A 19,679-nucleotide genomic window follows, 5' to 3' on the forward strand; every position below is an offset into this window, starting at 1 on the left:
TGTGGATTATTCATCGCCTCCGTAGGAACGTCATTCCACTGTACACTGAGTAGCCTCTTTATCTTCTTCTCTTATAAAAATGTTACCCCATGAGTGGGAGTATCTCAAGAATGGAGACCATCCGCATTTTATCTTGCATTTTCACTTCCAGTGAACGTAATATCATGTACAGTATCCTCACCAGCAAAGCCTTGAAAGTAGACGTAAGTCGATCCTTCCTGCTAAACGTTGAGCAAAATGTGCTATATCATCAACAAGTAGTAATGTGGGAGGATAAAAAAGTGATCTGGAACTGCTCATTTTGGATGGAAGTGTTCTGCACCCCAATTGGTCGTCGCAGTATGTTTTCCACTGCGCTGACGTCCAACAGATAAAAGCTTATCTGACGCTTAACTTCTTCTCTGCACTGATTTGTGATTACATGTATCGTTTTCTCATCCATTTGGAGCCATCTTTGTAACAGATTGTTTCATATGTGTTGTGCTGTGACTTGTGTTGGGCAGGGGATTTGTCATGTGGTTTTTCCATCTCATTCTTTCCCAGAATTGAGTCACCCTCAACACCCACAATCCTGCACCCTACCCCCCCGGCCTCTTAGATGTCCTACCCTCATTTAACAATTCAACTAACGATGAACTCTGCTTGAGAGGCCTGAGCGTAATCCGGCTACAGGGGAAGAGGGAGTGCTGGCTTTTTAAAATGTATTTATTTATTTTTGTGATCGGGTGTGTCTTTTTTTTCTGTGGGGGTAGGAGGAACATCAGAGGGAATTTACTGCCCAGAACGAGATGCTTTTATACACTTGAAAGTGTTGTTTAGGAGCATATTTGTTTGGATGTGATTAGCCTTATTGTCAGCGGGGGTGTTTGCATTCTCTTTTAATTGCCTTTTTACCAGCATGAACAGGCAGTGCTGATGTTTTATGCTAACTCCGAAGGTGGTAAGCTACACATATTTATTCACAAATTCTTTACCCCGATTCAGCCATTGTTTGCAATGCCACCCAACCATCAGATGTTCTTGTTTGTTCATCTAATGTGATGCGGCACAGGAGTGTGTCAGCGTCAACAGATAACGTCCCGTGTTTACATTTAAATAAAGAAAGGCTGCCAGAGGTTGAGGTTGGGAGGATCCAAGGTTTCATTTTCTTCCTTTGATCTTAAAACCCTTGAACAAGGAGTGTCTGCCCCACGCTGCGCTGTTCGCTGTTCTTCCAGTCAGACCACATGTGCCGTGTTCTGTCAGTCCGGGCGAATAGTGAGCATTACATTGATGGGTCACAGGAAGTCAACCAGTCAGACTGGTTCTCATCAGGTCAGGTGAGATGGCAGGAAGTCCTACCTGCTGGAATATCCACTGACAGGCTTTCTTACCCACTGTCTGCCTACACCGTGAACTTCTGCCACCTGGTGTTCAGAATGATAAATATAATGAGGGCATCATTGCATCATGAAAAAGGCCAGGCGCGTTCAAGTGACATGTTGGTACTAATCGTGTAAATAGAGATGTCATAATTCCATATTTTATAGCTTTTCATCGATGGATTGAGATGCAGTATTTTCATAGTCAAAAAGAAGAGAAATGTTCAATGGAGTAGCACCACATCAATGGAGTAGCACTACATCGAAAGCAATCATCAAAATGAGAACAACAGTCCCAACCGCTAAACCGCTTAAACGGTTGGATAAGAACACACCTGATTCAAATGATCAGCTCATCAGCCAGCTCTGAAGCAGCATCAAAATGGTCCTGATGATTTGAATCAGGTGCGTTGCTCCTGGGAGAGCTGGAAAACAGGCACGATGGTGGCCCTCAAGGACTGACTTTGGACACCCCTGGTGTAGAGTAGGCCGTTTTTCGCAAGAAAAAAAACACCATGTATAGTGAGCCGTTTTTAGCCCAAAAAACGACAATGTATCATACAGCGTTTTTAGCCTAAAAAAAGAACATGTAAAGTCAGGCGTTTTTAGCCCCCAAAAAATGACCATGTATGGTAAGGGTGGGACTATTTGTAGCCACTTCAAACTGGTCCATCTCTGGTCGCGTGGTTCCTGTCCTGGCATACCTGCACCAGGGTCTATGTTCTAATCTGGGTCTTGGACATTCAAGGTTTGCATGTCCTACTTATTTTGACCAGGCATTGGAAGACCTTTTTGTTGTGTTACTTTCAGAATTTGTATTGCAACGCGAAAACAATGACCATGTATAGTAAGGAGTTTTTAACTTGAAAAAAAACGACCATGTATATCAGCGTTTTAGCCTAAAAAAACGATCATGTACATATTAAGGCATTTTTAGCTGAAAAAAGACCATGTATAGTAAGGAGTTTCTAGCCCCCAAAAAACAACCATGTATCCTAAGGCGTTTTTAACCCACAAAAAGACCATGTATGGTAAGGCGTGACAATTTGTAACCGTAACAATGTAGTGCATCTCTGGTCGAGTGCTTCCTATCCTCGCACACAGCCCTGGGGTTCTGTGTTCAAATCTGGTCTTGGACATCACCTGCGAGTTTTGCATTTCCTGCTTTTTTTGAATTACCAGGTATGGAAAGACCTTTTTGTTGTGTGCCTTTCAGAATTTGTATAGCAGCGTGAAAACAATGACCATGTATAGTAAGGCGTTTTTAACCTGAGAGAAACAACCATTCAGAGTAAGGTGTTTTTAGCAAGACAAAAACGACAATGTCTCGTAAGGTGTTTTTTCCCTGAAAAAAACATTACCATGTATAGCAAGGCGTTTTTGATCCGAAAGAAAACAGCCACGTTTAATAAGGCTCTTTAGCATGGAAAAAAAACCCACCATGTATAGTAAGGCGTTTTAAGCACAAGAAAAAAAATGACCATGTATATAATAAGGTGTTTTTGGCCCAAAAAAACAACAATGTGTACTAAGGCGTTTTTGACCCGAAAAAAAACAACCATGTAAAGGTAAGGCATTTTAAGCATGAAAAAAAGCATACTATACATGGTCGTTTTTTTCGGGATATAAATGCCTTACTACACGTAGTCATAATTTTTGGGCTAAAAATGGCATACATACATTGTGGGGGTTTTGTCGTGAGAAAAGCCCCTTACTATATACATGGTCGTTTTTTTCATGCTAAAAATGCCTTATTATACATGATCAATTTATTTTCGTGATAAAAACGCCTTCCTATAAATGGTGCTTTTTTTCGAGCTCAAAATGTCTTAATGGTCGTTTTTTGTGCTTAAAAACGCCTTTATTACATGGTCATATAAACGACCATATACAGTAAGCCGTTTCTTCTAGGCCGAAAAAACAACTTTGTACAGTAAGGCGTACAAGGTACAAAGCTACCATAAAAATACATTGTAAGGTATTTTTAGCCCAAAAAACATTAACTATTTTTATGGATGAAAACGCTTGTTTTTTTTCCATGTCAAAAATGCCCTTTTTGGCTAAAAAAAGCCTTACTATACATGGTCGTTTACTTTTTTTATGACTATCTATTGCCAGACCTTTTGGTCACAGGGTTGCTAAAGCCAATCCCAGTCGTATCGGGCAGTTTATTTATTTATTTTTTTGACCATGTATAGCAGGGGTCTCAAACCGCGGCCCGCGGGCCATATGAAAGATTAATGTATATCAATCATGCGGCCCGCATGATTGATATGAATGAAACTTGTGTGTGGAGCTGAACAAGTAGGCAAGATAAGCAATGTTTAGGACAGTTAATGTTCAATATTCTCTTTATGTTAAGAAAGTTAAAGGTTAAAGAACTGTGAATATAGACATTTGAAACTTTATTAAAATAATTAGTTTTCCTTTGTTTTTTTTCAGTCGTCTGTAACTGCCTTATGATCAATAAAATATTTTATTTATTTATTATTGGTTAATTTATTTTTTTATTCATTTTTCGTTTAATTTTTTTGTGTGTTAAAAATCAAGATTTCGAGAACATTGGAATATTTTATCTGTGATTTTCTTGTGGAAAAACCGATGCGGCCCAGCCTCACCCAGACTCCGCCTCCAGCGGAGTTTGAGGCTCCCGATGTATAGTAAAGGGTTGAAAAGAATTGAATTTATAGACTTTTTTTCCAATTACTGAACGTATTTGTTGTTTTAATAACACATCTTTTTTTCTTTCCTCGTTCTTTCATAACTTTGCTGCTGTAAACTGTGGATTTCTCCATTGTGAGACTAATACAAGTTATTTCATGCACTCTATAGATTTTTTTCATGACCAGATAGCAGCCCTGCTCAAATTCTGTATGGATTCACAGTACACTGTCACCCCCTAGTGGAAAAAAGTCACCAACACTGTCTACACTTTTTGACGCTGATGTCTGAGTGCAGTTCAATCCTCAGGCATGTGGACGTTTCTAGAGATTATATATCGAAAACAATTTACTAAATCCAACACTGAAGCTAAAAGCGCCGTATAAGTATATAGAGCATCTGAAGGCAGCTGCTGTGTGACATGTCGTTTTTGAACATACCTGATCAATGGGTCCTTGTGTTAACCATCACAATCATTTATGTTATTGTGGACCAATTTAATGACGCCTCACAGTCAACAAGTTATAAATTTGTATTTTATTGTCCTTCTATGTGACTTTGCATTTTGTCCATTATTGTTTGTTTGTGTCCTGCAATCCTTCAAATTCAACTCACCCACCATTGTAATGAGTTTACAAACTCTAAATATATTTGCCACAATGACAAGAGATGTTAAAAATACAAGTGTCCCTTGACCAGGATGAAATATACTCTCACATTGGATCAAATCTGTGACTACAAAAATGGACGTTCCTATCCACTAGCCTCAAAAACACTTTTCCAGGAACAACTTTCATCAGCAGTTAATTCATAGGCATCATCCTCGTTTCCATAATACTACATCTTAATGTAATTTCTTTTAGTTAATCAGAAGCACTTCGGTACGGAAGAGGATTAGGGCCACTGAAGAAAAAAAATACGGTTGGCAAAATTCTGACTTTAATCTCAGAATTCGGGATAGGATAAGGAACTGTTTTTTCTTTTGAAGAAATAGAATCAGCAATGTAAGTAAAACTCCCAAGACAAATTCAATACACATTTTTTAATAACATGGCACAATTTACATAACACATGTTTAAATGAGGGGCATGCTGAAGATTCAGTCACTTAATTTTTTCGACAATTTTGTACATGATCTACAAAAACTCAGCTTTTTTTTACCTGTACAAGTTAAAAGCAAAAAAAACAATTTAAACAATCTTTTTTTTGCAATACACATCAACTAACCACGATGGCTCTGATGTAACATTTTTCTATTGAAGTAAAATAACACTGCACGAAATGTTCACCGAGATCGAAGCGCACAACTAAAACTCCGGTGGACTACTAAAATAGCTATCTTCTTGTTAGAAACAAAATTTCCATTGTTTGCTTTTTTTGTAAGCACCACAACAAAAGAAAGCACTATGAATACACCACCAGAATCTAGTTCCAAAAACATGTACTTTACACGCCTTCTGTGGAGCGAACTGCTGCCTTAGTTACAATTATGCATTCTCCCCACAGCCATGTTAATTTTAGATGGTCTTCACAATTGTTCTATTGTACACAATTTCTTTAAAATACAATACATGTATTGTCTTTTGGATTGTCCTAACAAAGTATAGTGATACCTCAGCTTGCGAACTTAATTGGTTCCCAGAAAGTGTGTGTAAGGCGAAAAGTGTGTCTTCCAAACATTAATTTCCCATAGGAAACCATAAAAAATGAGAATAATCCATTTTCAGTTCCCAGTAAAACATAAATGTCTACTAAATAAGCCTTAAAACTACACAAAATATTCTTTATTTTATGTATAATAAATGAGCTATTGTATTGTAATTAAAGAAATAAAGTTGACTGTATAATGAAGTTGTTTTATTTACGTTTGTGATGGTCGTTGATGTAGTTGCCTTGTGATGATATCCAAGTGAAGTTGCCGTGCGTTCTCGGCGATTATACCCTCACACACTATCCCCTGCTAGCTGCTTTTCGTTAATTGAAATCAACAGAAGTTTTTCAACCTCTTCTATGAGACCGTTGCTTAGACAACACGAAACACCCTTAGCCACACGTAGCAATGGTCGACTTAGCATACTGGTACTGGGACGCTAAGTCACACAAACGCATACCTCGTTCGTGTTTGTCGATGATCTCCTTCTTCTGCTCGAACATAATTTTGTTTTGTGTCCTCTTCGGCTGAACACTAGCTTGTGGTGGGTTCTTTTTCGATCCCATAATAGCAAATGTATCCTTGATAACAAACTACATATGCCACGTATGCACTCAGAGAAAGGGGGTTTGGAAAAGTAGTCCGGCAGCCACAGTGGCGCTGTTCGGCTGTGTGGTTTGGTGTTCTTCCGCCAAAAACTAGTCCGCCAGCCACCGTAGCTCTCCGTGTGTCCCGAAAACTAGTTCATATGCCAAGATTATATTCTCGCAAATTTAATGTTCATAAGGCGAAAGGGTCGTCAGCTAAAGCGTTCGTAAGACAAGGTATCACTGTACTTGGCAAAACAATATCGGTTAGCAATGCCTCATTTGACGTTTGGAGCTGTCTTCATTGGGCAAGCCATTTGAAAAGCACATTAAGGTTGTGGGGAGACTACCCGTTTTTGTTTTGTTTTTTTGTCCTTCATTGATAAAGACCAGTGGTGATGGATAGTGGGCGGCCAGACTTGTTGCATAGTAGAACAAGGGGTCTCTGGTACAATGCCAATTTGCTGCGTCAATCAAAAAAAAAAAGAGACAAACATTTTGAAAAAGCACATTCTGAATCACCGCCTAAATACATCTCTATGTACATTTGTCCAAAGTAAAGCTTTCATATCACCCTTTTGCATAATTGTACCATGATCCATACAAAGCAAGCACAGTGACTGTACATATTATCTACACACTTTTGCGGTCCGTCAGTGCTAAAGTAGCTGTACATTCCAAGATCTCACTTTACTTTACTGTAAAATAGAAAGAATGGACACATACGGTCACATATATAAACACACATGCACGCGCACACAAACAAAGCTGGAGCAATATTGGAAAGGGAGAAAAGAGAGTGTGAAAAATCAAAAGTTTGTTTCTGTGATTAGCGTCCTGACAAAATCAGTTTCTTGTGCGGACGTGTGTTCGCTAGTTATTCACAGCTATGTTACATATGTCTTGCGTTGCCCGAAGCTAAGTGCTAGGTGGTGTTCCCGTGAGCAAGGTCCAAGCTCACCGTGCCTCAATGTCCTTGTGAGGAGGTCTGTCTCGAATATCGGTGGCCAGGGGGGCAGTCCGTCTCGGCGAGCCTGGCCTGTTGCCCAATGTGGGGATAAGGGGAGGCGGGGCGCTGAGGGAGGCGGTGGCCGGAGTTTTATTCAGAATACTGTTCTGGTGGGCGGCGGCGGCTGCGGCCGCTGCAGCAGCGGCTGAAGGGCTGACCCTGGAGTAGTGCATACCCGGGAGTCCCGGACCCATGAGGCCTTGGGCGTGGTGGGGTAGATGTCCGTCAAGGCCCGGGTGGTGCATGGCGGGGTGAATGCGGCCGTGTTCAAAGTCCTCTCTCAGGAGTCGCTCGCGTTCCTCCAAGTGAGCGCGCTCGTGCTCCCTCCTCTGCTCCAAGGCGAGGGGATGCAAGTGCTCGCGATGAAAGTCGTGAGGCTCGCGCTCCCTGTAGGAACGTTCGGCCTCGTAAAGGCGAGGGGCTGTCAGCCGGTGGAGGGGATCGTTCCTGAGCAACAGATCCCTCGCCAGAGGGTCCCGTCGGTGAATGTCCAGTGCCCTATAAGGGTCCCTGATGGGATCCCAATGGAAGGCGGGGTAGGGGAAACGTTCGGCCCCCGGGATGGGGCTGATGCCCATGAAGGGCGCCACCACTCGAGTTCTCTCAAGACCGCTCATGTTGTTGAGTGGATGAACACCTGCTATGCCCATTGGCATCGGCATCGAAGACGGAGGATGGAGGTTCGGCGTGGAGGACGCCAACGGGTGCTCGCTCGTTTTCTCTGCCGATCCATCTTGATCCTCCTTACGTTCCTCTTTCACTTTGACCTCGCTGTTCTTCTTGTGCTCAAACGGCAGCTCTCCCTTCTTCTCCACAAGCTCCCTGCTCAGGCCGCCGTTGGGACGTTCCAGACTCGTCTGTCTGATGTAGGGCGAAGTCGTGCCTCTGTTGGCCACTTTGTCCTCTGATACTCTCCCGTCATGGATCGCCGGCGCGTCCTTCTCGCCGTGTGGGTTCTCTTTGAGCTTGTGGTCGTCTGTGCTGCTGTCTTTCCAAGAGTCTGGAAGTTCCCTTTCTCTGTCCTTGGCCTTGTTCTCCTTGTCTCTCTGCGGGTCTCCAGAGGATGGAGGCAGGTGGTTCCGATGGTGCTCGGGAGGACGACTGTGACCGAGAAGACCGATGGGGTTCACTGGGACCGGGGAAGGGTGGCTCGGGTGACGTTTCTCCACAGAATCCCTTGAGACACAAAAGACACATCATGAGGAAAGAAAGGATGTCATGCAGGTTTTTTTGGTACAACCAGGTACAGTGAGACCTCAACTTACAAACACCTTAACTTACAAACTTTTCCCCTTAACTTACAAACTTTTCGTGTTACAAACGTCAAATTTATGAAAATGAAACCTTATAATAAGCACTGTTTTCATAATACACACTGAACAGCACCAGAGGTTAAGTTACCATCAGTCCTTATGGAAGGTGACTCTCCTTCCATAAGCCATCAACGACCACCAAAAAGGTAAATAAAACTTTATTTTACAGCACAGTTTATTTCTTTAATTACAGTCCTCATGTAATGCGCCTCTCTTTCCAAACAGCAATTCCCTTTGACCTTCGACCTCCAACGCCATTCCATCAAGCCATAAATGACCATCACAAATGTAAATAAAGTGACTTTATGATACAATTGAGTGTATTTCCTTCATTACAATACAATAGCACATTTATTATAGATAGAATAAGGTATGTTGTGTGTAGTTTTAAGGCTTATTTAGTTGAAAAGTATATTTTATGGAAACCCCGGAACGGAGTATTCCCATTTTAATGGTTTCCTATGGGAAATTTTTTTTTGAGATACACACTTTTCGCCTTACACACTGTCTGGGAACCAATTAAGTTCGTAAATTGAGGTCTCACTGTATATAGTAATCATTCTTTAATGACCTTGTATAGTTCGGCTCTTTAAAAAATTTACGACAATGCATCGTCAGGCATTTTTTGAATGACTGGGTAAAAACTCATCCCTCGCTATTACAAACTGGCAACATTCTTACAAATGTGAATGTGATATTTTGATTGCCATTTGTGTGCTAAAAATACACAGTGTAGCTCGAATCAAAGTATGTATCAAGTGCAAGGCAAAATAAAAATAAGTGAAATTGTATTGCGCAATAAAGTAACGTAAACCTTTCTGTACGGCCGCACAGTCATTTCGGAAATTAATCGATTTCAAATAAAATTTGAAACTCATATTTGAAATTAATATAGAAAATAAAAACTATTCATTCTTGCTTTAATTAAATCTGGTTTTAGTTATTTTTCCAAATATGAAAAAGCGTTAAGTTTTAAAAAAAAAATATTTTTTCAAGTACCGTATTTTCCATTGTATAGGCACACTGGAGTATAAGGTACACCCCAAATGGTGTATATTTGAACCTTTTACACATATTAGGCGCACTGGACTAAAAGGTGCACCGCCAATGAATGAAAAAAGTTCTACAAATATAATATATAAATACATGTATATCAAAGTTTTCCAAATATAAGGCACATCACATTATAAAGCGTTACAGTAGAGGCTGGGATTATGCACTACTTCTTCTACAGGGGGGGAATGGAGTCGCTGGCTGCTGACAGTACATATTTGTAAGACCTGTTAACATTACTTCACATATAAGACGCACCGGCGTATAAGGGTAATCTTTTGAAGAAAATGAAGGCCTTTGGTTGCGCCTCATACACCAGAAAATACAGTACTCTTATTTTGATTCATGTTTGTTCACATTTTTTTTAAATTTTAGTTGTCATTACTTTGTTCGTTTTTGTTAACTACAATAACCTTGGTGTGAAACACACTGCTTTAGTTTCCAGAAAACCCACCTGTCTTTGTCATCTTTACTGCTAATGGAATCCCGTTTTTCAGAATCCCTGTCTCTCTCATGCGAGCTGACCGAAGCGCTCCTCTCCGAATCTCCAGGTTTCAGCCAAGGCGGGGGTGTAGGAAAGGAAGGAGGGGTGCGGTGAAGGCGGTTCCAGGGCTCCTGATGGTTGCTGTTGGGACCGCCAACAAAGTGCTGCTGTGAGTTGGGGCCATCTTTATGGCCGAACATCGAGTTGGCCGCTGTCAGGGATTCAACACACGGAAAAGCACAGCAGGACGCAAGTTAAATGCATATCTCAAATGCTACGCAGACATGTTTCTTTTAAAATACCCTTTAAGGCAACTTATATTCATGAGGATAAAACTCACTTAGTGCTGGATTTCCCAGTCCTCCGAACGCTGATGAACTGAGAGCTCCCAGCCCGCCGAAGGAAGGCGGCCGACTGAAAGGTTCTGAAAAGAGATGAAATGTTAGCTTGACTGTGATGCTATGAGCAAATTTTCTTATTTCATGTTCAGAGAGAAGCAGGCACTCCTACCTAAGTGAGGTCCTGGGGTGAGGAAGTTAGCAGGGTGGTGCGGTGGATGGCTGAAGGGACCTGCTGATGGGTGTGTTGGACCTGAGAAGGGAGTTTAAAAAGTTGAGCTTTGTTTTTTTACTTTTTCCAAGATTCATCTTGATTTAAATAATACTCTGTTTCTAGATCAGTTTGGATCAGTTCAGCTGACGTGATAGTGGAACAATATCTGGTTCAGTGGAACTCCTGGTGCCATATGCATATACCAAATATCGCAAATTGTAACTTGGTGTGTTTTTACACAGTATTTTTTTGTCCAATGTTGAAGATGCCATTGTTAATTTCCTGTGAACACAAAGTATCATATTTAAATCCATCATGGTTTAGTGTGTTTCATCCAATAACCCATTGTCTAATTTGTTTATCCCCACGAGGGAATGGTTGTCCTGGAGCATATCCCAGTTGACTTTGGACAGTAGGCGGGGGTCACCCTGAAATGGTTACCAACCAATCACAGAGCACAAATTAGACAAATAACCGTTGGCATGTCACAATGACACCCATGAATAATTTGCAGTGTTCCATTAGCCTGTAATGTATGTTTTGGAACCTGGGAGAAAACTGCAGTCGTTTGAGAAAATACAGGCGTGGGAAAAACATGCAAACAAAAAGAAGGCCACAGCTGGAATTGAACCCTGCACTTCTGTGCGGTGAGGAGGATGTGCTAACTAGTTGGTCACCCGTCCGCCTGGTTCAGCGTCTAATGTAGTGACGACCGTATTTTCCGGTGTATAAGGCTCACCGGAGTATAAGGCGCAAATCCTAATTATCCTTCTAAGAATTATTTAAAGCGTATGACCAATTGATGGGGACTCGGATAGAGTAAGATTTACCTTTTTAGGGTTAGGGTTAAAGTAATACAATGGAAATTGCAAAATCTTTGAATTCATCTGGTCAAATGACACATGCCACCAAACCTCAGCAATGCCGTTTTATATATATATATTTTATTTACCCTATTTTCCGGGGTATAAGGTGTACTGGAGTATGAGGTGCAATGTCAATGAATGGTGTCATTTCAAAAACCTTTTCCATATACAAAGCGCACCGGACTATAAGGCGCAGCGTCAATGAATAAAAAAAGTTTTTCAAAGAGAAATATACAAAAGTTTTCCAAATATAAGGTACACGACATTATAAGGTGCGACAGCACAGGCTGGCTGGGGTTACGCGCTTCTTCTTCTAAAGAGGGAAATGGAGTCCGTGGCTGCTGACGGTATTTGAGTGACTCAATATTACCTCACATATAAGGCGCACCTGCGTATAAGGCGCAGGGTCATCTTTTGAAGGAAAATGAAGGCTTTTGGGTGCGGCTTATACATCGGAAAATCCGGTACTCGTCTGCATAGGGGGAGGTGAGCTGCTGTATAATCTTTTTTTAACTACACAACCTTCAACTTCATAGAAGATAAATCTATTATTTTTTTATATTTCATTTATAAAGGTGACAGTAGAGAAAGAGCAGAAAAAACAGAATAAAAAAACTACCAATATTATCATATGTGACTATAAAAAAATGAAAGGTGTCACTATGCATAGTGCACACTAATAACTTGTTCACTGTAGCATAGTTTGAAAAGCACCAAAACAATCTAAAACTGCATTTCATGAATGCTAAAGGATGCAGTTTGAAGACTGCATGCCCACCGCATACTTTCTCGATTGGAGACGGAGACAGTGAAAATGTTTGAAATTCTTGGGCACCTTTGAAAAATCAAGTTTCAAGTCACTCATGCTGTGTGTTTATGTAAAGCAGATGCCTTGAGCTTTACCTCACTCTGCAGTCCTGCTTTTATATCAACTCATTAACATGCATAAGATATAAAGGTTCACTTTTGTACAGATGACGGCTGAAGAAACCTTCTCATCGATGGACCACTCCTGTACGACTGAGAGCTTACACAGACATAAGATATAAACACTATACAGCATTTGCAGTCGATAGCGCAACTAACAAATGATTGTTTTTATGAAGTAATTTCTGATATGTAGTGTCATTTTCAAAAATGTACACCAAAGGTAAAATGAATAGAGCAGAATCCATTTTTAACATCACATGCCAGCCAGTTAATCTTGTGTATTTTATCTAAATTCAAATTAGACAGTGGCTCCACCACTCAAGTTTTAGTTCCTGTCCAAATGTGTTTTTTTCCCTGAAAAGGACATTGCCATAATCTTGGACATCTGTGCACATGATGTTTTTAATCTGATTATTTTTAGTGTTTAGAATATAAAGTCCATGATGTCATCTCACATGTCACTCGTGCTGTAACACATTCTCACCTGCAGCTGAGAAGAGCGTGGCAGGTCGTGCCAGGTCACTGGGGTGATGGATGGCACCAAAGAGGCTCGGGCCTGGAGGTCGACTCAGGAACTCGGGCTTGAGGCCAAAGTCTAACTTGTGAGGGTCGACCTGCATCTGCTGCTGGAAGACACCAACACAGAGAAACATGTAAAATGCTTAATTTCACCGGAATTGCTGTATTTTATTTATATACTCAATATAGACAAAGTCACATTTCATTGCGTTTAAAGAACTCCCCCAAAAATCTGAAGACTGGATTTACACTGCATTATTCATCTGACACAATTGACATTTTTAGCACAATCCAGCTGTGTCATAGCAGTGGAAACGGAGTTGGATATCTTCAGACTACACGCCTCACCCAAATGTACCGCATTTTCTGCACTATAAGGTGCTTCAGATTAAAAGGCACACTTTCAATAAATGGTCTATTTTAAAAGTGTTTTCATCGATGTGGCACACTGCATACGGCACATAGATAGAAGCTACAATAGTGTCTGCGGGTGTACTATGGATCCAATAGATGAGGATACGCTAAAAGGAATAGCTTTGTTGATGATGCAAGGCTTTTCAAAATCAATGGAACAAAGCGCTTTGCAGAATATACTACATAACTTCCAAAAAAGATATTGATTGATACATACGACACAGGTGCATTGTCGGCTTTTGAGAAAATGTAATGCTTTTAGGCACGCCTTATAATGCAGAAAATACAGTAGGAGAGTACAAATATCAAAAACAGCTATAACATGTCAATATGGGTTTGAGATCACTGAAATGGTGACACAACTAGAGTTGCTTACTAAATCAAAATTGCTCTTCACCTGCTCCCCCAAAATGTATGTCAATTAAAATGTACCATATTTTCCAGTGTGTAAAGCACATCGGATTATAAGGCACACCCCCAATGAATGGTGTATTTTCAAACTTCTTCCATATAAGGCGCCCCGGACTATCAGCTGCATCTTCAATGAATGATAAAAGTTTTCCAAATATAAGGCACAGCACATTATAAGGCGCTACAGTAGAGGCTGTGGTTACGCACTACTTCTTCTACAGGGGGGAAAAGAGTCTGTGGCTATTGACAGTTGTTGCGAAACCTGTCGTTACTCAACATTACTTCACATATAAGACGCACCTGCATATAAGGCGCAGGGTCATCTTTTGAAGAAAATCAAGCCTTTTGGATACACCTTATAAACCGGATAATACCGTCACCAAAATATGGAGATAGATTTTAAAGTAGAATTGGTCCTGAATCTCAATGAAGGCTGATTGATTTCAGAAATGTGTTTTTAATCAGTAACCATTTTTCATACCAATCGCCATCAACTCTGGCAAAGCAAGTTGGTACAATCTATTTTGTTTGCAATAAAAAGTAATTAGCCACATTAATGTAATGCACAAAGAAATGCAAATAAGTATTTTACATGAAAATTTTCATGTATCCGTTTCATGAACCCTGTCATCTGATAAGATTTAGTATTATTGTAAATGCTGTTCCTGAAAGGATCACATATCAGATCAGGATAGCCTGGCGTGGCCTATATGGCAGTATCATTAGGTTACTAAAATATCTAACTCAATTATGCACTGTTCAAACAGATGGTATTCAGTTGAAGCAAGAGTACGTCATTTTGATTCTTTTCCCCTCATTTAAAATGGATGACAAAACATTTGAAGCTGTAGCGTGATCCATTTCCTCAGACATTAAATATGAATGCGTAGAGTTGGACCGATAGTGGATTTTATATGCAATTAGTCTATTTATAAGGACAAGCATATACAAGACCCTACCAAGACTGGTTCTGAAAGATAAGTCCAAAGAATCCTCACCTTGACTTTTTGTTGATGGTGGTATATCTGCCAGGCAGTATGGACATGCATGGCACACCATTTTCCGGGCTTCTAAAGGCAGGAGACAGAAATATATACTATGATCATACAAAATGAATGTGTCACGATAACAAAGTATTACAGTTGCAGAAAACATGTCATGGATCATTTTGGAAAGCTAACCTGCAGAAAAACTGTCATGTTAAGGCAGCATAAAATTCATGTATAATGTCTCCTATGCTCAAAAGAAGCTTTTTTTCTTTTTTACTTTGGAACGTTTTAATTATATAGAACATTTAATATACAAGGTGACTCAATGTGTTTCAAACAAAGACAACACCTACACATGTTTACAGATGATGACATTTGGAAGCAAAGCAGAGAAAACAGTCATGTGTAAAAATTACAAGGACAATGTACATTGACAAACACATTAACCCATTCACTGCCACACATATGCAGAAATGTGCCCACTTCAGATTTTATCATTGTCACTCGAATTCCATGACACACACAATAGAGTTTTAGGACTACATAAACATTCAATGCAGTGTAAGAAACCTTAGACTCTCTTCTTTCATCACTAAAAAAAGAGTTAATTCCTGAATTTTAAGGGTCTGGAGTTATATGAGCTTGAAATGAGGGCGGCTGTCCACAATATAACGCAATGCATAGTTATTGGTTTATATAGCATTTTAACAACAGCTGAAACTGGAACAAGGCGCTAACATGGAAAAAAAGGAAATGCTGCCCCTTGTGGAAGGGAAAAAACATTGTCAGATGCCATAGCCAACGCTTTACTGGCACCCAAACAAGAAAAAACAAACAAATTCGGGAATGGCGCTTTATGCCATATTTTCAATTCCTGAATGAATTTATGAAGGGCAGTGAATGAGTTAAGGGAAAAAAATAAAAATAGAAGAGTACGTTTCGAAAATATCTAAAAGAAAAAAAACACATTTAAAATGTTCAGAAGCCCATAATCAAAGTGCAGTAAAAGCACCATTTTTAACCTGTGTTTAAAAACATTTAAACGCAGGTCTGAGTCCTGTTGAAGGCTTATTTATTCCATGTGTGTGCAGCATAACAGCTAAATGCAGCTTCATCATGTTGACTTTGAACTCTCCGCTCCACCGAATGACTCACGTCTGTAGATCAGCGGTTCTTTCATTGATTTATAGACCAGGAGAATCATTTTAAAATCTCTTCTCCAGCTAGTTTGGAGCAAATATATTAGCTTGCTGTGTGTTCTGGTCTTAAGTTCTTACTCAATCAGAAGTTAGCATGAGAGCATCTTCTGATATCAGGACACAATCTACGCTATTACAAAATCCTTGAAGGCATCATGGCGTTTTTTGAGGAGCAGAAGACAAGAGGTGTAGGTCTACAGAATGTGCAAAACTAGAACAAAGCATCAATTACTCACCCTGAGAATGGGCCGAAATGGATCTGCTAGCTATACAGAGGAGGCAGGGGAAGGGAAAACAGATGAAGATATTTTACTTTGGATAGAGGCCTTAAAACAAAATTGCAGCCTGAACTCAAAGCCTTCAGTGATTTTTGTACAAGCTTAAAAATACTACATACTTTCATGAAATAAGCAAGATGCAATTACTAGTCACAACATTAGGTACCCCATGCATAACCTGAGATTGAAAACAAGGAATGCGGGAGCCGAGATTTGAATATTTCTGCTACAATTTAAATTCTCTCCTTAAATCACAGTTGTTATCTTTCATTCATTGGGCATGTATGACTTTTTCTTACCCTTGGATCCTTTTGTAAGAAAGTATGTGGGACAGCGCCGGGTCTCGATGACACATCAAGAGGATTAGAGGTCTAGAAAAGAGGAGACAGACAAAATGTAAAAAAAATAAAATTCAGGACAAGGTTCTTATTTTGTTTAGAGGGGGCGTTACCTTGGGCTGAAAGGCCCCCTGCAGTGAGCTGAAGGGCCCGGTTGGAGGAATGACGGGTGGGAGGCCCGACATTGCCGGTGGATACGAGTGAAAGAGCTGAAGATGAAAAGATGAAGTGGGGGCGTCATTTAAGTAAGATGCAAGAGAATGTGCAAGCATCTGCTTCAAAAATCAAACAGGCTTATTTTTTATTATTATGATTATTTTTCGACGAAAATACCAAGACATGAAAGTAAAACCCTGCACCCTCATTAGATTTTGCTAACTCCAACTGCTTTGAGGGGAAAAAACGTGTTTTTTGAATGATGCAACATGTGCAAGGCTAATGTAAACCAAGTAAACAAGTGTTCGAAACTTTCACAAACTGTCTTCTAGAGAAGCATGTGATCATCTGCTCATTATAAGTTCTCGTCAATCGTGTAAAAAGAGAAACTGTTTCGAATTTAGAAAGCTCCGCCCATTTTTTTGAGCAAGGTGCAATATATATATTTTTTTTCAAAATCAAGCTTGATTTATTCTATGTTGTCATTCCGTGGTACAATAAATAATAGATACGTTGTGTTTTTTTTTTTTTAATCATTTCCTGTGTACAAACCATACAAGTGCAAACAGTACTGATCAATAAATACTCAAATTACAAGGGCAGAACCTCATGAGAATTGTATCAATGTCTTGTTTATCTCTCAACAGTTCAAATGTATAGCACTCATGGATGCAATTGTTTATCAGTCACATTTGCTCATGGGTGCAATGATTACATCATCCATTCGCTAGCTCAGGATGATGACGATGATTGCATGAAATCTAACAAATGCACGCATGTACATTCATGCACCAAGTTACAGCTTCCTTTTTCTCCCGTGGGCCTGAACTGCAAAAGTGCCACGGAAAGAAAAAACTCACACTGTGTCTGTAGAAGGGGTCAACTTTCGTTGGGTACTTGTCAAACTGTAAGAGAAAGGAAACAAAGCTAAGTACAACATTGACACTGACATGCAGAGTTTGGCCAATTTGGGTTATATCAGTACAACATAGATTAAACTGTTGAAACACGATGAACACGCTAATGAATTGACCACTTCTCGAGAAGACTTTTTTTTTCTTCCCCCCACCAATCTCTCCCTTTGGTAATTATGTTAAGATCGTGTAAAACAGGATCGCCTTTGGTCTCTTTTTAGTAGTAGAGGGCACACTTCGGGGTGAACATTTCCCCAGTCAAGACTAAAAACCGCAGCTATTAAGCGGCTTTTTATGGCCTCATTAGCTGTCAAAGGCCAAGCTTTGGTGCTCATCAGAGCCACGCAAACCTCTTTAGGGCAGGCAGTAATGAGTGTCCATGCATGTGTGTTTTAAAGCTTAAGGTCTAGCCACTCATTGCCTGTGGTCTCACCAGCAGTGAGGATCTTAATGTAAGACTTATGCCAGTAATGAAAACACCCAAACGGCGCCATGGGCTGTCATTACATTCAGGATGAATTAAGTGTATTATGTTCTAAAACTTGGCAATAAAAGAATGGATTTCTGGGCGAATTAAAGCATCTTTGTGGCATTGAGAGAGATACACGTGGTCATCAGCGAGAGACGCCACAAAGACACAAGTATGTGCAACGTACCGCTTAAACACACACCAATTTGGACAGAATCTTCCCAATCGTAGCCCCAGTGGGAAAAAAACTTTCAGCACTCATGCCCGCCCACCCACTCTTTGAAACACATTCCGAGAAGACATTGAAAAACTCATTTCCACATTCAGCCCTCCAAACCAAACACAGTTGCGTTCTACTTATCCTCACATTTCTGGCAGGGGTACGCACCATGGACGGTGCTGGGGTGGGCATAATGGCGTGGGGGAATGGCGTGAAGGTGTGCTGGTGCGTGTGCTGGTGGGTGTGTTGGTGCTGATGCTGGTGCTGATGCTGGTGCTGGTGGAACTCGGTTCGCAGGTAGGGCGGGGGGCCCAGTGAGGCGCCGCGGTCGGCGCTTTGGGAGGCCAAGAAACGTGTGTTGAGCTCCTGACGCAGAAGATCTTGCTCTGCAGAAGACAACCGGGAAGGAACAGTGAACCTAACATTCCATGATGGAAGCATTGTGAAAAAAGCTCATTTCCTCTTTGTATGGATGTTTTTTCTCTTATGGGCCGAAAAATTTGCGAAAAGGATTAAACATTTCACATCACTGAAACAAATTGTGCCTCAACTGGTTTTGAATGCTTATCACGTTAATAATACCAGTGACGTGCAGTCAGGGGAGGCAGGTGAGGCTGTAGAGACGAGCGGTGAGGCACCACCTGGCTAAGCCTCACCATGGATTGCGCAATGACTATGCTAACTGTGCTGGCTTGCTCTGCAGTGAGACCGCATTGCTGTCCCTCTGCATATCGCTATTAAAGTGTTCAAAAGCTTTTAGTATATGAACTAAATTTCTATAGTTTAGCTGGTGTATATAATGTAGAGTCACTTTACATTATAAACACTGTACTACAGTGTTTATTTTATTTTTATCAAAACTGTGTGTATAGGTGAGGCACACAGTTCTCCTGCCTCATGACAGGGGGCGTTGGTGATTACAGATTCTTCTTGCGACTCCTCGGCTGCAGAATAATAGAATTAGTGACAGCAAGCTACAGTAAACAGTTAGCAAGTTAAGTGCAACCATCCAGTCATTTTTTCGTGTTGCTTGGCCTTATTTTCAGAATGGAGGATTATATATCTAAATTGAAAGAATTTTCTAAACTGGATTTTCAATCGAAGCAGGAGATAATCATTAAAGGAAGACCAACATAGCTCACAAACGGTGAGGGATGAATGTAAATCTCCTTGGCAGCTCCTCAGCTTTTTGGCCAAGAAGGATCTCATCGTCACTGAATAATACCTACTTGCGGTGGTAAGATATGTAGAATAGTCGCTCCCAGCCCTACACAAATACTCTCGATTAAAAAAAATCCATAATTT

At 40.5% G+C, this 19,679-nt stretch overlaps 1 protein-coding gene across 11 annotated transcripts in view; it reads right to left on the minus strand.

Annotated features, from left to right (window-relative positions):
* Positions 1–5,049: 5,049 nt before the first annotated feature.
* Positions 5,050–19,679, minus strand: part of auts2a (activator of transcription and developmental regulator AUTS2 a) — a 357,677-nt gene continuing 343,047 nt past the window's right edge. For 5 of the 11 annotated variants that reach the window (XM_089017798.1, XM_089017799.1, XM_089017796.1 and 2 more), the window contains 11 exons: positions 18,522–18,760; positions 17,632–17,676; positions 16,729–16,824; positions 16,577–16,648; positions 16,236–16,265; positions 14,810–14,881; positions 12,952–13,093; positions 10,630–10,710; positions 10,460–10,543; positions 10,090–10,342; positions 5,050–8,445 (listed from right to left, as the gene is read on the minus strand). In XM_089017798.1, coding sequence (XP_088873924.1) covers positions 7,218–8,445; positions 10,090–10,342; positions 10,460–10,543; positions 10,630–10,710; positions 12,952–13,093; positions 14,810–14,881; positions 16,236–16,265; positions 16,577–16,648; positions 16,729–16,824; positions 17,632–17,676; positions 18,522–18,760 — 2,342 coding nt within the window. In that variant the 3' untranslated portion in view covers positions 5,050–7,217. The remainder of the gene's footprint in view (positions 8,446–10,089; positions 10,343–10,459; positions 10,544–10,629; positions 10,711–12,951; positions 13,094–14,809; positions 14,882–16,235; positions 16,266–16,576; positions 16,649–16,728; positions 16,825–17,631; positions 17,677–18,521; positions 18,761–19,679) is intronic. The other 6 variants (XM_089017807.1, XM_089017801.1, XM_089017802.1 and 3 more) reach the window with 4 other exon arrangements.

Source organism: Hippocampus bargibanti, linkage group LG16 (assembly GCF_051943395.1).
Source record: "Hippocampus bargibanti isolate YZ-2025 linkage group LG16, ASM5194339v1, whole genome shotgun sequence".
NCBI classification, from domain to species: Eukaryota; Metazoa; Chordata; class Actinopteri; order Syngnathiformes; family Syngnathidae; genus Hippocampus; species Hippocampus bargibanti.